The following is a 26,251-nucleotide window of genomic DNA, read 5'->3' on the forward strand; positions in this document are numbered from 1 at the left end:
ATGACATGCATTGTGAGTCTTTTTCAATAAGAGTTGTCTGAGCCTCCTTTACCCCATCCTTGGGTACTGTTCCTCATCAATGAAAATAATATACGAGAATGCCCAATGAAAATGCCCCTGAGATGCCTTGGCTGTGTGTAGGGATGGAGGATGATGGGAAGGGGGGGTTGAGGAGGTGCGGGGAGGGTAGGTCTGCCCCCGTGAGAAACAGAGCTGCAAGTGCAGGTGTTAGTAGGTGGAATAGCAAAAAAAGTTTTAAAATTACAGCGGAAATTTATATTTGAAGATAACCAGACTCTTGTGTGTCAGGAGCTCCTCATTTCCACTTTGATCAGCTGGTGCGTCTTAATGAACTTAATGCAACTTACCCCGAATGCAGCTGAGATCTGGAAACCTGGAGTTGCTTCACCACTGAATCTCACTTAGATGTATGAAAATCAGGCCAGTGGCTACTTAGTGAGTGGATTGCAAGAGAGCTGGAGAAGAGCAGGGAAGCCTGGGAGAGGCCTGCTAAAGGCAGAAATTGGTTCCACCTGAAATTCCTCACTAAAAAAAAATCCTGTCATTGATGCATGCTAAATTGAGTGAACCATCATCAAACCTAAAGAAAAGCAATTGAAAAAAGCTTTCTGACTGGCCTTAGACTGAAGTCTGCCTTTTACAAGGATCCCCTTGTCCATATTAGCTGATTTTCATGAATTCAAATCAACATCTATTTCCTCTTCCGTCGGGCTGACTTTTATGAGGAGCAAACTCATTAATAGATAAATTACTGCAATTTAAATTATATTCGCTTCCCCAAGCAGATTGTATTAAATGCATCATATACAATGGTGAAGAAGAGAGATGTTCTCATACTGGCCCTAGCTATTAATGGTTCAACAAGCATAAATGCCTGACTGTTTCATAACATTAAACTTATTCCACAATTAACCTACAAAAAGAAAGATAAATCGTTCACATAACGAAGACAGAGCACAAAGCAATTCTTAAAAGAAAACTAGCTGATTTCCTGTGTTACTGGTGTGTGGAGTCAAGCAGGTGAGAATGGAGAGGCTCAGGGAGGGAGAAAGAATGGCATGAGAAAGGGAAAGGAAAGGGACCCAAAATATGAAAAGGGGAAAGATATCAGGAAGAGGCAAAGAAGCGTGAAGAAGAAAGGGAAAGGATAGAAGGAGGGAAAGAGGAGAGGAAGAGGAGAAAAAAGCGAACAGGAGAGGTTGAAGGGAAGCAGCAGTTAAGATGGTGAGTGTTAGGTGGGAGAGGTCAGTGGTGCTAACAGGCCAGAAAAATGCTCAGTACAAGCCATTGCAGGGCCAAGATATTGTTCAGTGAATTGGTCCTTGGAAGACTGAAATGCTCCTGAATGGGTTGGGATGCGGAAGTTTTGTGATAAGATTGATCCTCTTTTTACATTAGAGGCTTTCTAAAGAAAGAATGCTGTTTATATATGTATGGGAGAGGTTCAAGGATCAGTGTAGTGATCAGTTTTGGGGCAGGAGGGAGTGTTCATCATGTGGAGGGAGAGGGGACTCAGTGACAACAATGTGTTGGATCCCTATGACATGAGAAGAACACCAGAACTGTGTATTCAAAACTTTATCCTTATTGCTATTTTTAAAAATGGATTTCCTGCTGAACTAAAAAGATGGCTGCTACAAGGCCCCTGACTACAGGGTTGGCCCTTTGTCTGGGAGATATCCCCAGAAGTTACAAGAACAAAAGAAAGGAATTTATTGACAATAGTGAAAAAGCGATTAGCACCCGTGCCCAGGCAGTGCAACTAATAGCCAAGTGGTTATGGTACTGGGTTTGTAACCCCAAGATCAAGAGTTCAAATCCCACAATGGCAAACTATGAAACAATGTAACTTCATCTGAAACAGATGGAAACGTGTTTGTACTCGAAAGAGCTACATCTTCTTAACTTTCCTAATCCTGCCGCTATGTCTTGGTGGTCCCTGGATATCCACAGTGGAGGTGGAGGCAGCCTGCTGATGGCAATGCCTTGCCTGTGATGACCTTGCCAGGTGCCCTCTGGGGGGCTGAGACTTGGAGGGCCCTGGCCTGCTTTCGGAGTCTTGCTGCGTGGCAGTGGCACCCTCCTCGGCCTGTGGAGCTGGAGCTTCTGAGGTCACAGGAAGAGGAGATTCGGATGGGCTGGACACTCCCGGAGTTACCTGGATGGACGGTTCCAGGTTGTGCACCTGCTGATCCTCCTTCCTTTGGGTGTCTGGGGGCCTCAGGCTGACTCGTTGTGGAACAGGGGTAGCTGGAGTGAGATCAGGCTGCTCCGCACTCCTCTTGTGTACACACTGTTGGAGGATAACTATGGTGTCAGCAATGGAGTTGGGCCCGCGCAGCAGTGCAGGAGCGATGTCCTGGCCAAAGGTCTCCATGGCCACTGCCATCCTACCTGTGCTGACCTCGATGTGTTGGCATGCTGGCGCTATCACCTCAGCCTGAAGGCAGGACTCCATCGTGACTTGCAATCTAAAGAGTGCAGCTGCCATCCCTTCCTGATATTGCTGAGCTTGATTTTGCAGCTCCAGCAACTGTGACATGAGCAAGTCCAGAGGCTCATCGTCATCTGCCTTGTACCCATTTCTGGCATCCAGCAGTCCTTTGGGTGCCAGTCATCTGGGAAGTCCCTGTCACCACCTGCTGCAGATCAAAAAGTGCGATGTGCTCACCACAATGTGATCCCGAGGCTACTGTAAAGCTAGGTCCCACTGAGATGTGTGTCTCTGCGCTGGTGGAGGGTGTGGGTGAGCGCTGTGATGGGTCTTCAAGGAGGGTGCCTACAGATTCCTCTTCAGAGGTTTCTTCAGGGCTTGATTGGAATCCCTGGGTCATGGGCTTTCTTGGCTGTTTCCCAGATGTGCCTGCAAAAGCAAAGAGAGATAATTAGTGCATGGCAATGGCCTGTGAAACAGGACACATCACTCGCAGTATGGTTGTCTGCTGGATGTTGCACTGCTGGAGCCTCAGTTGGTAGAGCAGCGCCGACCTCACTGTCAGCACAGGACCGGTGCAGATCATCACCGGCCAGCTGGATGGCTCTGTGAGGACCTTGATTTCAGACATTCCCTCACCGTGCTGCGAGCTCTCTCTCTTGTTGTGTGCCAGTTTATCCTGCATGAATAGAGGTGGAGAGGGTATAAGTGGGACGCTACTGCACTTAGTGCAAATCTGGGATTATTCTGTCTGCCATCTTTTGTTTGAGACATTAAACTGATGTCCTATCTTCTCCATTAGACTATTCAAACAAGAGTTCCAGCTAACACTTACCTCTTAACCAACGTCATTAAAGTAACAAGTTTAGTTGATCATTAATCTCACTGCTGTTTTGTAACCTTGCTTTATTCAAATTATCTGCATTTTCCATTGCAACAATGACTATGCTTCAAAAGCATTTCATTGATTGTAAAGTGCTTTGGATGTGCCTGAGCCTGTGAAAGGTGCTGGACAGAATCATCCTGGATTTGCACTAAGTATAGTAGTGGGTGGGTAAAACGACATCTTACCCGCTGCCTACAATGAGGCAGTATCGTCCTAAACCCGCCACGCATTAATCATGCATTCCCAGGAAACATGTTGTTTTGATGGCAGGCGGGCTCCGATTTACCTGCCACATTGTCACCTCGCTGCTTCATCATGCTGGGTGCCACATTTAAAGTACAGCCACGAGCACACCTCTCAGTGCTTCCAGCCCAGGACAACTGCAAATAAGACCTGTCTCCAAAAGGCAGGAAGACTGCAACCCCCCAGGTTAAGTGACGCGTTCCTCAAGGGCCTTTTGGATGCTATGGAGGTCGCCGTGATGTCCCCTATCCCCGCTTCGGCTGCAAGAAGGGCAGCAACATTACCAGTACTGCTTGGTAGGCGATGGCAATGGTGATTAGTGCCAATGCTGCAGACGAGATTGGCCATCCGATGTAGATAGAGGATGAATGATCCGATCCGTGCAGCCAGGGTATGGTAACCATCTCTTCACTCTAAACTCACATACTCAAGCCCATCACACATTCACTGGCATCTCACTCACTGCCAGATCAAGGGACATCACCACTCACTCTCTCACATGCACCCTTATCTCCATCTGGCCTCATCTCCTCTGGAGACTGTCTCCTCAGCCCTCACCATCTTGAGGCCACTTGCACAGATCAGCTTGTGCCCCAACACAAACCCTAGGCTGCCCCTCTTCCTCAGTACGATCCTCGCCCTGCAGCCTCTTCCCTTGCCTGAGGTCACTTCTCCCCCTTCTCCAAGCAAGGCCTAGCCCTGCAACTGTACCAAGCCACCCCTGCCTTACGGTTGGTTTGGTAGGTAGAGTTCTTCCCGTGAAAGTGATGTGGTGCTGCCTGCGAAGCCTGGCGTTGATGATTGCAAGTGCTGCCAGAAGCAACGTACGTAAACAAACCTCAAAGTCAAGTCCCGAGCGAAGTGCAGCTTGCCAGGTGCATGTTGCTTATGTGCAGTGGTGAAACATATCGGCGTGATTTTTCGGAAAAGACGATCCAGTTTTGAGGGGATGAGTCTGACAGTCTAGCCTTATAATGATGTGCAGATATATTACAATGAGGTTCCCAACGTCTGATGGTGGGAAATGTGGCCTGCCATTGATGGGTTGAACGGATGATCACAAACTGGTTCTACGATGGAATGAAACCAATTTTTAGCCTTCTCACCATATTGTCCACTCACGCCGCTGCATGCCCGACGCCAGCGGGCACGGAAAATTCCACCTGCTATTTACATATAAGTTCTGCCTTCTTACAATAAAGCACAAGAGGATGCAGAAGAATGGGGCAAAGTGAGCATTAAATAAATTAAGCCTCTTGATCATAAATGTTATTAAGATTATTTATTATTAATGCTGTTTCTGTAACATATCTTGTCGTTCAAGCTAGGTTTGATGCAGGAATTATTTATGTTCAGAGGGGTCTTAATAATCAGTTGTTAAAAATGAAAATGCTTAATTTCAGGTAATTATATCAGCAAAAAGGTCCAAATTAAATATCTGTCACTAAAGTATATTGTTAAAAAATATAGGACTTATGTTTTATTTACAAAGCCCCACCTGGAGACAAGTACCCTCATTTTAATTCAGGAAATTTATTCCACTCAATTGATCAAGAGGCTCCAGTGCTATTTTTGCTTCCCTCTGTGTAGTAGGGAAAAAAATCAGTATACATCAACTCAAGTGCACTACGCAACTCATGCACCCAAGTGACCTTCTTTTGTGCTTTCTGAGAGGCAAAGCAAATGGTCAACTAATGTGACAGAATTTTCAATGAATTATGACTTCTGCCGTATGTGTTCTTTGAATAGCCGCATTGTAGCAGTCAAATGATCAAGCATTATTAAAGTGCCGTTTTCTGCAAGATTTTGACATCTTCTCTCTCATCATAACCATTGTTGGAATGGATTGGCTTAAAATTGAGATTGCAATGGAGTATTTTGGTTCTCTGTTGGTTTCTCAATGGATTACAGAACAAACTGAAGCCTCAAAGAGAGTACAGTATGGGATTTAATATTTTTAAGTATCAAAATACAGTCCTTTTGCAAATTGTTAATACTTCCTGTGTGCAAATTAACGTGCAGTTGACATACATACACATGCATATGTGAAGAACTCAATGCCCACACATCATTTGTGCTATTTCATGTGTGAAATATAATTCACAGCACCAGGAATGATTTTGAGGAGGGGATGAAAGACATATTATAGCAGAGCCAGTACAAGAGTAGCTTCTCCTCCTGCCCATCATTGGGCTATAGTTTTATTATTCTGGTGCCTGATTATGGGATACTTTGCTTAGGGGCATAGAATATAAAAAGGAAGGTTATGTTAAACCTTGATAAATCACTGGCTAGGCCTCAAAAGGAGTGTTGTGTCCAATTCTGGGCATCACACTACATCAAGGCCTTGGAGATGGCACAGAGGAGATTTACTAGAATGTTACCAGAAATGAGGGGATTCAATTATGTGCAGAGACTAAAGGAACTGTTCTCCTTAGAGCTGAGAAGGTTAAGAGGTGATTTTATAGAGATGTTCAATATTATCAGGGATTTTGATAGAATAGATGGAGAGAAACTGTTTCCCCTAGCAGAATGGTCAGTAACCAGGGGACACACATTTAAGGTAATTGGCAAAAGAAAAGAGGGGAGATGAGGAGAAACTCTTCTACACTGTGAATTGTTATGATCAAGAATGCATAGTCAATACTAGCTTTCTAATGGGAATTGGATAATTATTTGCAAAGGAAACATTTGCATGGTTATAGGGAAGAGGAGGCCAGTGGGATGAATTGGACAGCTGTTTCAAAGAGTCAGCACAGGCATGTTAGGTTGAATGACCTTCATCTATATAGTATGATTCTATGATTATGAGTATTGTCAAAGTTGTGGAATACATTATTTAATTGCAGGCTGTTAAATCGATAATTGCAGAGATCTTATGATGCAGTGTGTAGTGGCAGAAGCTCCAGGTTTAAGTCCCACTCCAGGAATGGTTTGCCACGGAAGGAGCATTCATGATGAAACCAAGCAAGTTAATCCCAGCTGTATGCCCATGGCAGGTGGTAAGAATGGGTGAGATTCCTTGTCGGCCACTGCTGTCAACACACCTTACCAGCGTGTCATATATGGCAGAAAACCCTCATGGAAAAAGGCATGAGGAGGACTACATGCTACACTGGATGAACACAGCTGAAGAAGATGAAATTAATAATTAGATTATCAATTAGATTTTTTATGAATCTTATCATTTTCTAATGTTTGCTCTGGGAATTAAAAACAAATCCAACAAGTGAGAATTACAACTGCAAATTCTAAATCTGAGAACCTCACAGCTTATTTGATTCTCAATGTGCACTCCCTTCTTCCCCTAATTCAAGAATTTCCAGATTTCTTTTTCTAATCAGTCTTATATCACTTGGCAATCATTCTATGCCATGGATAACAAGAGGTTCTGTGGATTGCTAAACAACAGAAGGCAACTAATAAACCAAGACTGCCAGTTTCCTTCAAGTGAATTTGTACAAAAAGACTTTATGATTTGTACAGGCAGCTGGACAGATTAGCTCACAATATATCACAGCCTATAAGTTGACATGGATATGTTTCTGAACAGTTATTCATCACTGATCATTTCTTTTACTTGTTAATTGCCTTTAAAATATTGTCCATAAAGTGTATATGGCAATTAAGGAAGGACATTTTGGCTCGCTGTTTTATACTATCATATTCTTGAGGCAGTACTTTTAATTCCAGCTTTAAAACTATGCCTTGAACACACTGGAATGAATCTTTGACAAGTCTGGCATTGCACTGCAATAAATACTCTCCATGAGTAAGAGAAAAGCTTAGGATCTAATTCATTCAGATATGAAGGGGTTTAAGGATGATAAGGTCTGTTGTCAAACAGAGGATTTGTAATTTGAGCATACCAGAAAATCAGGAATCAGCATAGTAACACACAGGAATCTCTCTGCTTCAGTTCTGACCCAGAATTTGTTGGAGTGGGACACTTCATGGCATGCACATTACTTAGATTAATTTGACTCACCTTCAGCTTGAAACATTTTTGCAATGCAACGTGCTGGGAATCTGTGAGTTGATAACAGCGTGGTGAGGGCAATGCAGAATCTGGGACCTTGGTGAATGATGGGACCAACAGCATATTCCCTTTAACCATTGTAATTTAAGGATTAGGAAAGAGGCCAGGATTAGGGTGCAGAAACGGACAGCAATGCAGACAGGGGGTGCCATAAAATTGTGTGCAATGGTGTCAGGTTAGGCCCCCAACATCATCACACCGGGCCGCAGTTTTACAACCGGTTCACGGCAAACCTCGTGATTCTGAAACTAGCGATTGAGAGGCAATTGAGGTTGTTAAAGAGGCAACTGAACCCAATTTTGCCAGCCCCTCCACATTTCTTTGGTAAATGCATCGGGTCACTGTAGCGGGGGGGGGGGGAGGGGATCAGAGCCCAGCAAGCTTTCAAAGGGAAACAATAGGGCAGCAACTATTGGTATTGCTGCATTCAGCAGATATGCTGTGAGGCTTTTTACTTTCTTTCCCAGGAAGGAGTTGGGTAGTCACTGATTTGGGGTCAAGGGCCCCTTGAGGAGATTTGCCTCCTGGATGTTGGGGGTAGTCACTGGATTTTCTTAGTGGGAAGGGGAGGGGTGGTGGTTAGACAGTTCCTGGGCATTGGGGTTGGTCGTGGGCTCCTGGATGTTTTCTGGCCTCAGTTATCCCTGGATGGCTGCAAGTAGGATTGCTGAAGTAAAGAGGTGCTGGCGGCCTCCACCAATTTCAGTACTTCCCTTTCTGGACTGGAGAGATTGAGTGGCATTTACAGGAACATAAAACTCATCATCAAAAGGGTCTTTATGTTGTTAAATACCAGCCCTAACTTTCTCCAGCAAATTTCACTTCTTCAAGCAGTGGAAGTGTAACAATTTCTTGAACCTCATGGGGAGATTGTTGGGAAGCTCCTTTTTGGCAAGGCTAATGTTGGAGCAGCACAAATCATCCAGCAATTTTTAGTGATCTGTAACTAATAAGGCATCACTTCCTCGCCACAAATTTCTGCACTAGTAATAGTGTGTGCATGAGCAGCATTGTGTTGGGGGGGATGTGTCTTGAGCATGAGAGTATTGACATCACTGTGACAGGCACTGTGTCAGCTAATGAGTTGCAGGCGGGGCAGAATTATAGCGGGAATAACACAAAGTCTATTTAGCAAACAGGCAAACAGAAAACAGAGTCTGTTTAGACAGCACCCCGCAGCAAAAAGTCTATGAGGCTTTTATAAAGAGCTCTACCAAACACAGGAAATGGATCTAATGGCTGAAACTGCAACAACTTCTCTTGCCAAAAGCAGAGTGACTTCTCCATCAAAATACAATGAACAGGGAATAGTTACATACAAATTATGTGCATAAACTTAATTGCAGTCAGTTATGCCAGTGTGGACTCCAGGCATAAAAACAAAAAACTGCGGATGCTGGAAATCCAAAACAAAAACAGAATTACCTGGAAAAACTCAGCAGGTCTGGCAGAACTGTTCTGCTGAAGGGTCGTGAGCACTCGAAACGTCAACTCTTTTCTTCTCCGCTGATGCTGCCAGACGTGCTGAATTTTTCTTGGTAATTCTGTTTTTGTTTTGAACTCCAGGCATAATTGACAAAGAAAAGACACAAATATTTTCCATTCTGGCAGGAAATAGTAGCGTCACTATTTGTAGCATTGTACATTAATTCTGTCTTCGAAGATGGCCCAGCTGGAAGTACACCTGTCTCTGAATTACAAAGTTCTGGGTTCAAGTCCCACTTCAGGGCTTGAGCACATAAATTAGAACTGATACTCCAGTATAGAACTGAGGTGTCATCTCTTGGATGAGCTGTTAAACCGAAGAAGAGCTGGGGAGCTATGCCTGGTGTCCTGGTTAATATTTATCCCTCAAATAACATCACAAAAAAAACCATTTCTGCTCATTATCACATTTTCTGTTTGTGGGAGCTTGCTGTGCTCATATTGGCTGCCGTGTTTCCAACAACAGTGACTACACTTCAAAAGTACTTCATTGGTTGGAAAGCACTTTAAGCTGTCCAGTGGTCATGAAAAGCACTATATAAATTCAAGTCTGTCCTTCTTTCTTTCTACACTCCATGCTTTGTATTATTGCCAGCACTGTTGAAATACTTGGCACAGTATTGAGATGTAGGTATTAATTTGATGAATGTGCCACCTTTGATAATCGTTAATTTTTTTTTAAATTCAGTTTTATTTCAAGACAGAGGTTGCTTTTGTTTAAGATAACAAAGGAGGTGGGGAATGGAAATAAATGTTTCAGAAAAATTGAAAAAAGGAGAAATTATTTTGGGGCAGTTTGAGTTGAAGTAAATTTCTAAATCAACCTTTATTGTTCAGTAAAAGCCTCTGCTCACAAATTACCTAAACCTCATTATTAATTTGAAAGAAGAATTCCAGTTTCTTGTATGTACTTTTTAAAAGTTTTGTATGTAATGAAATTTAATCAATGTTTTTTCTCTGAATAATACTTCACAGACTACTCCTTCTTCAGCATTTTAAGTACCTTTTCATAGATGAAAAGACAGTCTCGGGTGTGCAATCATGGAAAGATCTTATTTTATTTCAAAAAATCTTAAAATCCAAAACCCACCAGATTCATTTTTCATTTGAGCATTTAACTTAATTTCGGAATGAATGTTTCAGTCCGAACAGCTTGTTAATTATTCAGTTACAAACACAGTGATGCAACTGGGAATGTTTGTAAAAATCCCACGTTGGGCCTCTTGCTTTTTTTATTATTGCAAATTTGCCAGAAACTACAGGATTGTCCGGGAGAACAGGTTGCAAAAAGTGTTGACTATAATATTGTCATGTTTTATTTATTTTAGGGAAAAATTTGAATTATACCACCACTTTCTTTTAAAAATGCAGTTTCAGATGAAACACAAATCTGATCATTTTTATGTAATTTCATAACAAGATGCAGGTTCATCTTTATGCAACATAATATCGGGCTGCTTCTGGGTTAACATCTGGGCAGCATCCAGCCGCAAGTTTATTTTCATTCTGGAAATCCTGAGTACAGGCAAATTACATCAGTGTTTCTCATCCCTGGGCCTGGGTATTCATGGTCCTGATTGGGCCCAAAAGGAGGCGGGACTGGAAAAAACGGCCACCTGCTAAGCTCTGCCCTTACGGTTGGTGGGCAGGTGAAAAGGCCAAGTGGCCTTTGCACTTTTTTGGAAACCTCATCCATGGGCAGGATGAGGTTTCCAAAAGCAAATAAAAATCAAATAAAAGCTTTACTTTTTTCATTAATTACATGTCCCTGCTCCTGCGACAGGATCACATGAGGGGATAAAAACAAAAAAACTGTGGATGCTGGAAATCCAAAACAAAAACAGAATTACCTGGAAAAACTCAGCAGGTCTGGCAGCATCGGCGGAGAAAAAAAGAGTTGACGTTTCGAGTCCTCATGACCCTTCAACAGAACAGTTCTATGGAAGGGTCATGAGGACTCGAAATGTCAACTCTTTCCTTCTCTGCCAATACTGCCGGACCTGCTGAGTTTTTCCAGGTAATTCTGTTTTTGTTTCACATGAGGGGACATGTTTCGTAACACTTATAAAATCTTTAATAATTTTTTTGACATCAGTTCGCCTCCCTGAGGCAGAGAGCTGCCTCAGGGAAATTATGTAGCGTGCACTCGCGCGCATGCGCAAAGGTCACGCTCGCTTGGCCCGCCCTCCTCACCCTGCCCGCAAAGGCAGCGCTGCCACTGGCGTTTCACGCTGGGCGGGCCTTAATTGGCCTGCCAGCGTGAAATTGCCTTCTGGGCCTGATCGCTGGCGGCGGTCAGCTTCCCGACTGCCCACCCCCCCCACCCCCCTCCACCAGCCCCCACCCAGCCCACACGCCAAGGGTGAGATTCTGCCCCATATTTTGAGGAAATCGCAGTGAATTAGGACTGCTGCTCAATGTGAACTGGCAGCTGATTTCAAAGGAACATAAAAATAAACTATTGTTGAAGACTGGCCTGGTTCTTTACTGAGTCGGGTTGACTCGGGACCTCTCTAAAAATGGCAGGCAGGCCCCGATTCCGAGATTCCTGATCCCATTCCCGGGCTCTGCTATTTTCAGTAGCGTCTTTTAAAGTATATGTGCTGGTTCCTGTCAAAAGCCTGCATCTTGCTCTCCCAACCTGCCTGGCTCCATTGCAGAATAAGGAACTCCTACACAATTTTCATGGAGTCGGGCCAGTTTTTTTTTAAAGCGTCGTGGTTCACATCCTCTCAGATGTGTCATGAACCCTAGTGTGCATTAGGGGGACCTTTTAAAACTTAAGTTCAAAAGGTCCTTCTCATGCTCCATGCCAAATTATGACTCCTCATCCACCTCCTATGGCTCCTCATGCACCCCCATGCCAAGCTCCACCCTTCCACCCACCCCCTCAGGCCCTTCATGCCCCCTATGTCGCTCTACCTACCTCTCATGGCCCCTCATGCCCTCTACGCTAAGTTGTTGCACTTCCATGCCCATTGATACACTGTACATTTTCTAGAAGCATTGAACCTCATAATGTATAGTAGCATGTGTAAGAAAAAGCTTTGAAAATAAGTAACGTATTGATAATTTCCTCCTATGATGGCAAAAAAGTCTGGACTGCAAGCTAATAAAAGTGTTAACCATCCAGGTCCTTTGAAGTTTCAAAAACTGTAAATACAAACCCTTGAAACAAATTAACTTGGGTAAACAAACATTGTAAAATTGACAGCAGAGATCAGAGAGCTTGAGCTATCAATCAAACAATGTTTCCTCTGGAACACAGGTGTTATAATACCTGCCTGGGCTCTCAGCCAGGCCATATTATCAAACAACAAAGATCGGACCAAATTGTGCTCTAATAAAGGGATCTGATGTTGGTATTGTTTCCCAATTAACCATTAACAATGTAAACCAAAGAACATCAAATCTTTCTGATTGAACATCTCAATAACATTCATGGAATAGCCATAAAGGATTTTGATTAACGAAAGAATGAGCTGTTAGCTACAAAAAGAAACCATTTATTATATCGAAAAGAAAATTTAAAATGTTTGAGTCTGGAAAATGAACTTAAAAATGAAGATACGCCTACAGCTAAAGAAGAAAGAGACAATTTAACTATGGACTCAATGGAGACATTCTTTGTACAGTTTAAAGATGAGGAAACTACCAACAAGGAAGAGAATAATATTCAGAAGCTGACTTAAAAATGATCTTGAAAGTTCATCTATGCACAACAACGTAGAATTTTCTTTTGCAGACATACCTCTGGACTAGAATTATTGCCAGAATAAAACTTTAAGGCCAGAAATCACCACCCCCCCACCCCCCCCTCCCCCCCCACCCCGGTCAGGGGGGTTGATCGGGGACGCGCCGCCATTTTACGTGATGCTCGCCCGGATGAGCTCAGAGCTCCCTGTTGTGGGTGGTCCTGATTCCCTGAGAGGTTCCCTGCGCTCTTTCGTGCACGTAGAGATCTCCCCGAGGCACAGAGGTGCCTCAGGGAGATTTGTTTCAGTGCTAAAGTTTTACAGAAAGGTTTTTACACTTATAAAACATGTCCCCTCATGTGACATGTCAAAGAATAAACGTATACATTTTTATTAGATTTTAAAGCACTTCATGAAACCTCATCCCGTCTGTGGTTGAGGTTTCATGAAAAACGCAAAGGCCGCCTGGGCTCTTTGCTTGCCCGAGAACCTTAAGGCTGGACTGGCAGCTCATTAAATTGAATAAATAGGTTTTAAATGGCCTTAATAAGCCTTTGAATGTTCGGCGGCTGCGTGCCTGCCGAACTGAAAATCTAACTGATGTGCGGTGATGTCGGGACGCACGCCCGAGGTCACCGCGCATCATTTTACGCGTCGGTGAGTGGGCCCTGCCCCCGCTCACCAACGGGAAAATTCTTCCCTAAGAGTATAAGACCCCAATCCCATGCGCTTTCATTTTGCGCACTAACATCTTATGTGGGAAGCCATCAAAAGTTTTCTGAAAATCCAAACACACCATGTCCACTGGTTCACCCTTACTTATTCTGCTAGTTACATCCTCAAAGAACTCCAGAAATCATGTTTGACAAACCTACTGGGGAATTTGAGGACATAACGGGCAGAATAGATAAAGGAGAACCAATGGATGTGGTGCATTTGGCTTTTCAGAAAGCTTTTGGTAAAGTCCCACGTAAGAGGTTGGTGGGCAAAATTAGAGCACATGGGATTGGGGCTAATATATTGGCATGGGTTGAGAATTGGTTAGCAGACAGGAAACAGGGAGTAGGAATAAATGTGTCTTTTTCGGAATGGCAGGGGGTGACTTGTGAGGTACCGTAGGAGTCAGTGCTTGGGCTCCAGCTATTCAAAATGTATATCAATGACTTAGATGAGGGAACCAAATGTAACATTTCCAAGTTTGCTGATGACACAACACTAGGTGGGAATGTGAGAGGTGAGGAGGATGTTAAGAGGCTTCAAAGCGAGGTAGACAAGTTGAGTGAATGGGCAAGTAATGGAAGATGCAGTATAACATGGATAAGTGTGAAGTTATCCACTTTGGTAGAAAAAACAGAATGACAAAATATTATTTAATGGTGATAGATTGGGAAATGTTAATGTACAAAGGGACCTGGATGTCCTTGTACACCAATCCCTGAAAGCAAGCATGCAGGTGCAGCAAGCAGTTAAGAAGGCAAATGGTATGTTGGCTTTCATTGCAAGAGGACTTGAGTATAGGAGCAAGGATGTCTTACTGCAGTTATACAGGGCCTTGGTGAGACTACACCTGGAATATTGTGCATAGTTTTGGTCTCCTTACCTAAGAAAGGATATACATGCCATAGAGAGAGTGCAGCAAAGCTTTACCAGACTGATTCCTGGGATGGCAGGATTGTCATATGAGGAGAGATTGGGCCTAGTAGGCCTGTATTCACTGAGTTTAGAAGAATGAGAGGGGATATCATTAAAACGTATAAAATTCTGACAAGGCTGGACAGACTGGATGCAGGGATAATGTTTCCTCTGGCTCGGGGGTTTAGAACAAGGGGTCACAGTCTCAGGATATGGGGTAGACCATTTAAGACTGAGATTAGGCAAAACTTCTTCACTCAGAGGGCTGTGAACCTTTGGAATTCTCTACCACAGAAGGCTGTGGAGGCCAAGTCACTGAATATATTTCAGAAGGAAATAGATTACTAGTCTTGAAAGGCATCAAGGGGTTTGGGGAGAGAGTGGGAGTATGGTGTTGAGAAAGAGGATCAGCCATGATCATACTGAATGGCAGAGCAGGCTCAAAGGGCTGAATGACCTATTCTTGCTTCTATTTCCTATGTTTCTATGTAATAATTTTCATCTTAATCAGGACATGGGATTCAGCAGAATGCTGATGGACTTGTGGCAATGGGGGCATGATTATTGTGTGTCTTACATTTTTAGGATAGTTGTTAGGATATAACATGTAAGGATATATTTCATGTAAGGATAGTTGTTAGGATATAACATGTTGTAAGTTCTACATGATACAAAGGAAAGCACATTGCATTGCTGACACATTTTCATTTTTTTTGTGGGGAAGCATAGCAAATATCCAGTTCATGGTAATTAAAATGCTAGACTTTAGTGACTGCTGGGACACCTAAAGAAATGCAGTTCATATGGTTACCCATGTTTGTTAATAGAGTTGGAATAGAAAAGATCAGCTATAAAATAGCAGGTGGACTTAGCTGGAGAAAATGTAAATGAAGGATAGTTATCTTAAAGGTCAGTTTCTGGATAGCCCAGAAGAGGCTACGTTGTCATGGAGACAGATGGAGCTGAGGCAGGCTCTCCGGTTTCAATTAATCTGGATGTTTGCTGGGAGAGGTTTTTAGTTGCAGCTTGGACCTCTTGTGATTTACAGCTCACTGTGAGAAATTAGCAAAAATAAATGACAGTTAGACCTGCACTGTAAGCAGAGAAAAAACACTAACTTCATCACTGACCATGTGGAAGTTGGCTGAGGCTTAATCTCAGTTTGAATTTTATGAGGAATAAAAACTGGAAGACTGCATAGTTTAAAGCTAATGGGAAAATCTATAGTGGGCCTCACAGCGCACTTATTGCAAAAGAAACAAATCTACAAATCAGCTTGAAAGTATTGGAAAAGTAACCAGAACACGGGACTGGGGCCTCCACAGTCAAGAAAGGTTAAAGAATGAGAATAGCTGGAGCTGAGGAAAATTTCCCAGAGGACCATGGCACTTTGCAGATTCTATAGATGTAAATAACTTTAAGGTTGATATGTCTTAAAAGATAATTCTAGGGTGCAGTAGGAAGTAAAGCTGAGTGCATAACACATATAGTTAGAAACCATATTGCTAAATTAATAGTGCTTGTTTTATTTAATTTTTAAACAGACAATAAGTCTGTCTTCTTAAAAATAAAAGCGAAACCTTGTGGCATAATACTATTGGGTAAAAGGAGGTATTCAGATCTTTTTTCAAATGTTAACTGTCCCCAGCTGAGCTGTAACAAATCCAGTTCTGGACACCACACTTTAGGAAGGATGTGAAGACAGTAGAGAGGGTGTAGAAAATTGATGAGAATCCTTCCAGGGACAAGGAACTTCAAAAATTGGAGAAGTTGGGAATATTCTCCTTAGAGAAGCAAGTTTGAGAGGAGATTTGATGGGGGCATTCAAATTTGTGAGGAGTATGGGCTGAGTAGATGGGGAGAAACTGTCCCGATTGGGAACCAGAAAGCACTGATTTAAGGTAATTTTCCAAAGAAGCAATGACAACATGGAGCAAAGCTTTAAAATGTGAGGATCTGGAATGCACTGCCTGAGAGTATGGTGAAGGGACGGTCAATTGAGGCTTTCAAAAGGGAATAGGATCATTAGCTGAAAAGGAAAATATTTCAGGGCTATGAGGAAAGGGCAGTGAGTGGTACTAGGTGAATGCTCCTTCAGTGGGCCAGCAGAGACAAAATGGGCCAAATGGCCTCCTTCTGTGTGATAATGAACATACAAATGTACAAATTAGGAGCAGGAGTAGGCCATTCAGCCTCTGGGCCCTGCTCTGCCATTCGGTAAGATCACAAATGATCTGATTGTGGCCTCAACTCCATATTTCGCCTATCCTTGATAGATTCTTGACTAACAAAGGAGTCAAATGCTATCTACCTCTGCCTTAAAAGTATTCATTGACCCTGCCTCCACTGCTCTCTGGTGAAGAGAGTCCCAAAAATTGATGACCCTCAGAGAAAAAAATTCTCATCTCCATTTTAAATGGGAGACCCCTTATTTTAAAACTCTACGCCCTAGTTCTGGTCTCTCCCACAAGGGGAACCCATCCTTTCAGCATCCACCCTGCCAAGGATCTTATATGTTTCTATACGATCACCTCTCAATCTTCTAAACTCCAATGGATACAGGCCCTGCCTGTCCACTTTGATTTATAAGATAATCCCCCCTATCCCATTTACTAGTTGAGTGAACCTTCTCTGAACTGCTACTAATGCATTTAAGTCCTTTCTTAAATAAGGAGACCAAAACTGTACACAGTAGTCTAGATTTGGTCTCCTTTACAACTGTACAACTGCAGGAAAACATCTCTACTTTTATATTCCATTCCCCTTGCAATAAACAACAACATTCCATTTGCCTTCCTAATAATTTGCTGTACCTGCATACTAACTCTTCCTGACTAATGTACCAGACACCCAGATCCCTCCATACCCCAGAGTGCTGCAATCTCTCTCAATTTAACCAATATGCAGCTTTTATATTCTTCCTGCCAAAGTGGACAATTTCACATTTTCCCACATTATACTCCATCTGCCAAATTTTTGTCCACTCACTTAACCTATCTATCTCCCTTTGTAAACTCCTCATGCCCTCTTCACAATTTATTTTCCTACCTATCTTTGTGTCATCAGCAAATTTAGCAACGATAAATTTGGTTCCTTCATCCAAGTCATTAGTATAAGTTGTAAATAATTGAGACCCATCACTGATCCCTGTGGCACTCCACTTGTGACATCTTGCCCACCCGTAAAAGATCCATTTATTGCTACTTTCTATTTCCTGTTAGCTAACCAATTCCCTATTCATGCTAATATGTTAACCCCTACACCATGAATTCTTATTTTGCATCGTAACCTTTGATGTAGCAACTTGTCAAATGTCTTCTGTAAATCTAAGGGCACCACATCTACACATTCCCTTTTCTTCATGTTTGTTACTTCCTCAAAGAACTCTAATAAATTAGTCGAACATGATTTCCCTTTCACAAAACCATGTTGACTCTGCCTGACTGCATTGCGATTTTCTAAGTGCCCCGCTATAACTTGCTTAATAATAGATTCCAGCAATTTCCTCAAACAGGTGTGAAGCCAACTGGCCTGTTTCTTGCTTTCTGTCTTCTTCCTTTATTGAATAGAAGAGTCACATTTGCTATTTTCCAATCTAATGAGACCTTTGGAGAATCTAGGGAATTTTGAAAAATTAAAACCAATGCAACTATTTTCTCAGAAGCCCCTTTTTTAAGTCTCTGGGATGAAGTCCATCAGAACCTGGGGACTTGTCAGCTTTTAGTTCTAACAATTTTCTTAGCATTCTTTCCCTGGTGATTGTAATCCTCCCTCCTTTTCATCTCTGACTCACAAATTTCTGGGATGTTTTTGTATCCTCTACAGTGAAGACAGATGCAACGTATCTGTTCAATTCTTCCACCATTTCCTTATTTTTCATTATTAGTTCCCCATTCTCTGACTCCAGAGGACCAACATTCACTTTACCTATTGCTTTCATTTTAAATACCTGCAGAAACTCTTACTAGCTGTTTTTATATTTCTAGCTAGCTTTCTCTCATTCTCTAATTTTTCCCTTCTTATTAATCTTTTAGTCATTCTTTACGGTTCTTTATATTCTATCCAATCTTCAGACCTGCCACTCATCTTTGTGGAATTATACACTTTTTCCTTCAATTTGAAACTATCTTGAAGATTGAGAGGTGACCTTTAACTTTAGTTAGCTATGGATGGTTAGTCTTTCCCTTACAGTCTATCTTTCTTATTGGAATGTATCTTTTCTGCGTATTCTAAAATATCTCCTTAAATACCTGCCACTAAATCTCTACTGACCTATCCCTTAACCTAATTTCCCAGTTCACTTTAGCCAGCTCTGTCTTCATGCCCTCATAATAGCTCTTATTTAAGTTTAAAACGCTAGTCTTAAATCCACTCCCCTCTCTCTCGCTCTCTTTCAAACTGAATGTGAAATTCAATTATATTATGATCACTGCTACCTAGGGATGACTTCACTATGAGGTCATAGTTAATTCATGACTCATTGCACATTACCAGATCCAGTATAGCCTGCTCTCTGGTTGGTGCTAAAACATGCTACTCTAAGAAACTGCCCCCAAAACACCATGAGCTCATCATCCAGGCTACCTCTGCCAATCTGATTTGTCCAATCTATATGTAGATTAAAATCGCCCATGATTATCACTATACCTTTCTCACAAGCCCCCATTATTCCTTCCTGTATATCTGTCCTACAGTGTGGTTACTATTCTGGGGCCTATAAAACACTCCCACAAGTGACTTGTTACCTTTACTGTTTCTTGTCTCTACCTAAACTGATTCTACATCTGGATCTCCAAAACTAAGGTCATCTCTCTCTATTGTACCAATGGCAACCTTAACTGATAGAGCTACCCCTTCACATTTTCCTAGCTTCCTGTCCTTTCTAAATGTTATGTACCCTTGAATATCTAAGTCCCAGTCTTTGTCATCCTTCAGTCACGTATGTGTAAAGACTATCTTGCCCATATAAACTCTTACTTTCCAAAATGTATCAGCAGAACAGAAATCTAAATGGAAAATATTTATTTCTACTTGCGCTGTCAATTCATCTGTTTTGTTACATTCAACTGTTTTGTGCATTCAGATACAGAGCCTTTAGTTCTGTCTTTACTATTTTTGTAACTCTAGCCTTATCTCCTGGTGTGCTCTTAGGTTTATACATTCTATCCCTTCCTGCTACACTCTGATCATCATTTCCCTTATTTGTTCCTTGCTCATTTGCCTTCTCTTCTCAACCTAATTGATCACATCTTTCTAAACTTGATTCCTTGCCCTGACTATTTAGTTTAAAGCCCTCTCTATCGCCCTAGTTATACGACTCACCAGAACACTTATCCCAGCATAGTTCAGGTGAAGGCTGTCCCAACGGCTCAGTACTGGTGCCGGTGCTCCATGAATCGAAACCAATTTCTCCCACACCAATCTTTGAGCCATGCATTTAATTCTCTAATCTGATTTACCCTATGCTAATTTGCTTATGGCTCAGCTAGTAATCCAGAGATTATTACCTTTGAGGTTCTGCTTTTAAATATAACCTCTAGCTGCTCATACTCTCTAAGCAGAACTTCTTTCCTAGTTCTACCTATGTTGTTGGTACCTATGTGGACCATGACCACTCCCCCTCCCACTGCAAGTTTCTATAACCATCCATGATTCTATAATTCTATGAAACTTAAATCTAAATTTGTGAACCTGCATCCTTGGACCATTTTGCTCCTCTTGCCCATATAAACTCTTACTTTCTAAAAGGTATCAGTGGAATAAAAAGCTAAATGGAAAAAGAGACAAATAATTTAGACCTTGGGCTGGATTTTCCGCACCAGCCCGCTGCTGGGATCTTCCAGTCCCGCCGCAAGTCAATGGACTTCTGGCTGGGGCGTCGCCTTGCCCATGGCGGGTTCCACCCACCACGGGGCTGGAAAATTCTGGCCCTTATCTTAAGCTCTGCATTTACTGAAATGATAAATATATTCTGAAGTAACTGAGAAATATCATAAATATTCATGCAATCAAGTAATTTATAGCCAGAAATCTGCAGCAAACATAAAAACGTCTGAGGTTCAGTGACCATTACTGTTTAAGGTGCAGAGATGTAATGGCTGCACAGAATGCCATCGGGATTTCAGGGTTATGCTTTACAGCACAGAGCGCTCTGGCCAGAGTATTGCAATTTATGTACAATTACCATTTTTACTTAAAAGACTCCCTTTGGAATTAATGCTGAGATTATGCATCTGACTTGCTCATGTGAAATCAATCATTTTTAGTTATAATATATGCACTTCTACGTGGATTTCTCACCTGCGTATTCTCTTAGTCTGCTCACAGGCAGCGTCCTGGTTCTCAGAACATCCATGGGACAGAACCAGCACCAAAGACATTCAAGTATAGGGAATCCAATCTTTATCAGATAAATTCAATTTCATTTGCAACCATATGCATGTGATACGTGATTAAATGTCACGCAATAAAACCTCCAGAATGGTGTCCAACCAGAGCTGACAATCCAATGGAATGTGGATGCTAGCAGACACTCAGGCAGTAATTTTCACTTTGGGCATGAGCATGAAACTGGCAGCTGCAGATCGTCTGAAACTGGTGCACGGGAAAAGTGGGCACTTTGTAAAATTGGGGGGTTTATCCACTGTCACCAGATTCCACCAGTGTTTAAATGAAACCCTCAGAGTTGAAGGCTGGAATTTTACACATCCCTCAGGAGCAGGCTGGCAGACAGGTAGTGGGGGGAGGAGGGGGCATAAAATTGGGCAGGATGCCAGGGGGCACCATGCCCATCACCTACCCTCTTCCTCTGGTATTTTACCAGTGGCGGGGTAGGTATCAGGTGACCCACCCGCCCATGGGTCAATTGAAACCCTTAGGTGGGTAAGCAATGGGGGCCATTCTCCGCTGCTGCTAGTATTTTACCAGTGGCAACTGGGGGGGAGGGGGGAGGTGGTGGTGAAAGGGGGGTGCCCATGCCACATGGTGAGGTTTTCAGGTAAAGCCTGGTGACCTGGCTTTGGGTTCGGAGGGGAGGGGAGTCCCTCCTGTTGGACACTCACCTTGAACACCTTTCTCCCAATTGCTGCCCTCTGAGCCCCCTCGTTAGGGGCTTTTTGACATGTCCCAGTGTGACCTCACCACTTAGCTGGTTCTCTGGCCTCCAATGACACTCCTGCCTGGGTACTGGCTGCAGTCCCAGCAGTGACCACCACTTCCAGTGTTGCTGGTGGGACTGGAGAGCTGCTGGCCCGCTGACTGAGGCAGAATGTCCTCCTTTTGGAGGTGGAAGCTACGACCTCAGGTGGATTAACTGCCTGACGACCGTGAAACCTGGTCACGGCTTCCTGGGCTGGCGGAGGTGGGCTCGCTCTGACTTTTCAGCTGCTGGAGCCACTGCCTCTGCATTAAATTCTGCACAAAGTTTACTTTTGATGGAGGACCACTTGACCTTTGTAATGGAGAGCCCCTGCACTTTGAACTGACATTACCTCAACAAGGAGGAAATGCTTGCAGTTGAAGGGAGGGGAGAAACTCATTGAAAAAGAAGGTCTTTTGGTGGTGGTGGTGGTGATGGTGGTGGTGGTGGTGGGGGGGTGGGGGGGGTGGGGGGGCGACAGAGGAGGCGGTGGGGAGGAAGACTGCCATGCAGAACTATGTTCAATTTTATTTTCGCAAGTTCCTAATGAACATTTAAACTGCCACTTAATGGTCGACTGCCTGGATTAAGTGAGTTTGGTTTGCAGTTATGTTTGAGAAATTATGGAACACTAAACAATTTCTGCTAAATTGCAATACCAACCCTCTAAAACAACCCTGCTGTGAATTGTTCGTTGTACAGTTTTTGCTGATGATGCCATACATTCATCAGATGAAAAGGGCACGTTAAAAGTTGGATGTTGTTCAACGGTCTTTAAATTAACATTCGTGGCACCTCCTGGGTGCCAAAGGAAATGTAATTGAAATGTATAATATGGTGTAAAGTACAGTTAAAAGTTGTAAAGCTGCAATTTGAATGTTGTAATAGTGAATAAAATATATTATGGGCTTTCCTTATGGAATATTTGAAACACGCCAACCTTCAAAACACATCACCTACCTTCAAGTACTGAGAAGCAAGATCATGATGATATGACTTGGATTTCAATAGTGCTTTGTCCATAGTTGCAGATGATTTTTGGCAAACTTCTCGAGTCTGGCTTAGGGTTAGTGTGGACCAGGAACCCCTCTTTATGTACTTTGAGTCAGCATTTATTGGTATATTCACACATGGTGAACATTTCAAGTCATTATTGCTCTTTGAAGCTTTAAGGGTATGTTCACTGATTGTGTTATATGCATTCATGAAGTATTTGGCAGGTCCGTGATCAGTGCGCCTCCCAAGTGTCATTAAACTCATTGGATTCCGGTAGTTGCAGTTGTCACTATCCAGGTTATCGTCTGAACTCCACCAGCCTGAAATGTTTGTTCTTGTTCTGCGTTTTGATTCCAATTTTCGGTCCTTGCTCTTGCTTCTCTTGCTCTGCTTGGAGTCCTCCGAGCCATATTTGCTCCCATTCATACTTCCTTTGCCGGTAGCCTCAAGGGACTGAGATTTCGCAAAGAGCTTTTGCACGGAGTGCATGAGGTGGCGTATCCGACCTGGACTTTCACTCCGGTGTTTGTTGTCACCCCTCTGGAACTGCAGTGTGTGGAATCCATCCCTGTGAATAGGCAGCTGCTTCTCAAACTGGTCCAGCAGGTTAGCAGGAATGCGATTAATTTTGCTTGTGGAAGTATTTGGGGTGAAACCACACTCATCTTGCAGGTCAAAGTGCGAGTTGTAGTGGATCCTGGGGAAGGTGCTGCTGGCAATCTGATTGTTTAAGGGGAGGAGGCAGTCCCCCTGTATGGCGCTGGAAGCTGGGAAGCGGTGATGCTCCATTTGATACGAGGCTGCTGGACTGAGCAGGTAGGGATTCCTTTCCGGGGTAGAGCTTGGGTACATTTGGTCATTTGTAGGATCGCAGTTGTCAGAAAGGTGACGGCTTCGATTGCCTCCTAACCCTTTCATGGCTGTGTGTGTTCAAATATCATACCTCAAATTTCAAGGACAGACGGCAGTTTCAAGGTGAGCCTGCAATGAGAGGGAACCACACAAAGAAAGAAAGTCAATGTTCTGCCTTTTTTCCTCTGGTAAAACCGTTAAAAATTCAGACATCTTATTCCCTTCGTATTTTGCAGTTCATTCATTTTCTAATGCATTTCAGTTTTAAGATTAGCTATAAAGATGAGCTTCCCAAACCAAGGTTAACTGCTGAACAAGGCAATGTGGAAACAGGACACAGCACGCTACAGGTAAATCTCTATTATCCGGCATGTTCCAGGAATGGGAGGTTCCAGTTAATCACATATGCAGGTTAAGTGAGTTTTGTGTTTTCGTGCCGTCAGAAAGCTACAGAGTGATCGTGCGGATGTTGAGGTGCAGGAACACGCGAATAGTGAGCGGCGCCGCGGGAACAAGGTGCCGCAGAACAGGGAGAGACTGAGACCGGAGCGAGGACAGGCCTCAGATGACAACTACCAGTGAGTTTGACATCTCCAATCAAAAAACAGACCCGACCCCAGAATTCTGGTTAGTAGAAATTCTGGTTGGTAGAGTGCCGGATAATAGAAATTTCACTGTGCTCACGAAAGGAAAGTACATGTTAACATTCAGCAACATATGTTCATTCAAGAAGAGGAACTGTTTCTCAAGGTCGATTTAACGTTCGAATTCCACTGAGATGAAGAATGATTTTATTTAATTGTGAAGTGCAGGTTAGTACTATCAAAAAAATTAATTACTTAAGTGACTTTCTGCTATGTTCATCTGTATTGGGAGCCCAAACTTATAACATATTGTCTAATTTCCTCCCTAGGTTCAGGACAATGAATTAAAGAAAAGCAGAACTCAATTCAGATGGCACTGATGAAAATCCCACTGTGAGATGATCAGAGACCTGGAATTTTAAATTTTAAATTTGTTCTACTGCTTTTGCATTCAAGTAAAGTGTATTTCAATTGATTTCATAATGCACATCACAACAACATGGATTTCATGTGAATGTTTCCTGGAATACCTTAACAAACACCCAACTGTCTCACTGTTTCTTCAGCTGGTTTGTGGATCTAATTCTTCATGCTGAATTCAACTTACTTGCAACTTCTTGCAACAATACAATTTCTCCTAGGTCACATAATCAAAAACCCTGATAAGTGGCAGAGCCATATTGCCCACATGGGTTGTGTTGATGAGACCCTGCACTTCTGAGAATCCTCCCACTCTGAAAAAAGGAAGATGTCGCTCATCATTCAGAAAAGGTCCTCAGGTCTCAGTCACAGGCAGTGGTTCTTAGAAAGGAATGAGTAGTAATTTGGTTCAAGCCAAATTGTCATGGGAAGAGCCCTGCTAGTTGTAGAGGAGGCTTGGGATGTCCAATTGCAGGAGACGCCAAAGGTCTGTGATTGCCTTTTGGGGAAGTGTAATCCGTGAATACACAGCTTGTTAGACATGTTCATGTGACTCTGATGTACACGGCTCCTTGAGTAACCCTCCCACATTCCACTTCAACCCCAGATCTCCTCAATAACTGCAAAAGATCAGGCAAGATGATTTTAAGGATCCTTCTGGGCATGGTACTCCAGCTTTTAAGGTACATATGGATGATTCTATGCCAGTAACATGATGGGCAGAATTTTACCAGCCCTCAGGAGATGGGTTGGGAGGTAGGAGGGCTGGTAAAATAGCAGCGTCAGGAGGGGACCCTGTGTCTTTCTGCCAGTGGGAACCTCAGTGGCACAACTGCCAATTGCACAGAGGCAGCAAATTGTGCCAATTAGGGGCTCAATTAAGGGCCACCTCCCGTGCCCACCAGCACTTTACCAGCATTGGGAGGGGTTGCTGCCGCATGAGGAGACCACTAGGTAAACCCTGGCAGCTCCCAGCAGATTTGTAGGGTGGGGGCTTTCATTTATATCCATTCTGTAGCCCATGGAGGGCTCCCTTGATGGCAATGGTCACCCCTGCGGCTACAGCACCATGGTTGGAGTGTGCCCCAACCAACACCACCACCTTGCCCCAACCTGATCACTGGGCTGCCTGCTTGGCCCGGCACAGTAAAAAAAAACACTTATCTTGCCTTCGAGGGCGTCTCAGCATTGAGGTGCCTTCTCCTTCCTCCTGCAGCCTCAGCACTGGCTGCCTCTAACGGGGGCACTGGCTAGACTGCCGAGCTGCCAGCTCTGTGATTGGGCTAGCAGCTCTTGGTGGTGCTCCCAGTGGTGGCCTATTAATTGGCTACCATTGGTATAATGCCACCCCAGGGTCTCACTGCCTGCGGAAAGGGGGGATGGCAGTGGTTGGGTCAGGTCCTATCTTCAGTCCTGGCCTGGTGGTAGGACCTATCTTTGGCTCTGGCGGTGGGACTTCATCCCTGATGGAAAAGCTCAGCCCTGCGTCAAAATATCCAGAGCAATAAGGACACATCCCCAATGATAATACTCTTAATAAGGTTTGAACCTCCTGTTACCCTAGTCTAGGCCTTGTGGAGCATTTGAAAATCAGGCACAAGATTCCTTCTGCACTGCACAACATGCAGGAACAGAATTTTACTGCTGGATTGACAGCACATGCACTGAAGCTGTTGCTATGTTAAATTAAAATAACTACATATATACTGGAATAGAGAATACACAGCTGTCTAGTTAGCATTAATTTACCAAAGAACAAAATAGTTCCTCAACAATGACTATGTTATGAAAATTGGGACAGAGTTTTTCCATAAGTTTTATTACAT

General features: G+C 43.2%; 1 protein-coding gene across 1 annotated transcript in view; it reads right to left on the bottom strand.

Moving 5' to 3' along the window:
* The window catches only part of LOC121286902 (disks large-associated protein 4-like), a 251,826-nt gene extending 228,339 nt beyond the window's left edge, over nucleotides 1-23,487 (bottom strand). The window contains exon 1 of the mRNA XM_041204135.1: nucleotides 22,534-23,487. Within this exon, the coding sequence (XP_041060069.1) occupies nucleotides 22,534-23,487 (954 nt within the window). The remainder of the gene's footprint in view (nucleotides 1-22,533) is intronic.
* Between the last annotated feature and the right edge of the window lie 2,764 nt (nucleotides 23,488-26,251).

This window comes from Carcharodon carcharias, chromosome 14 (genome assembly GCF_017639515.1).
Source record: "Carcharodon carcharias isolate sCarCar2 chromosome 14, sCarCar2.pri, whole genome shotgun sequence".
Classification (NCBI taxonomy): Eukaryota; Metazoa; Chordata; class Chondrichthyes; order Lamniformes; family Lamnidae; genus Carcharodon; species Carcharodon carcharias.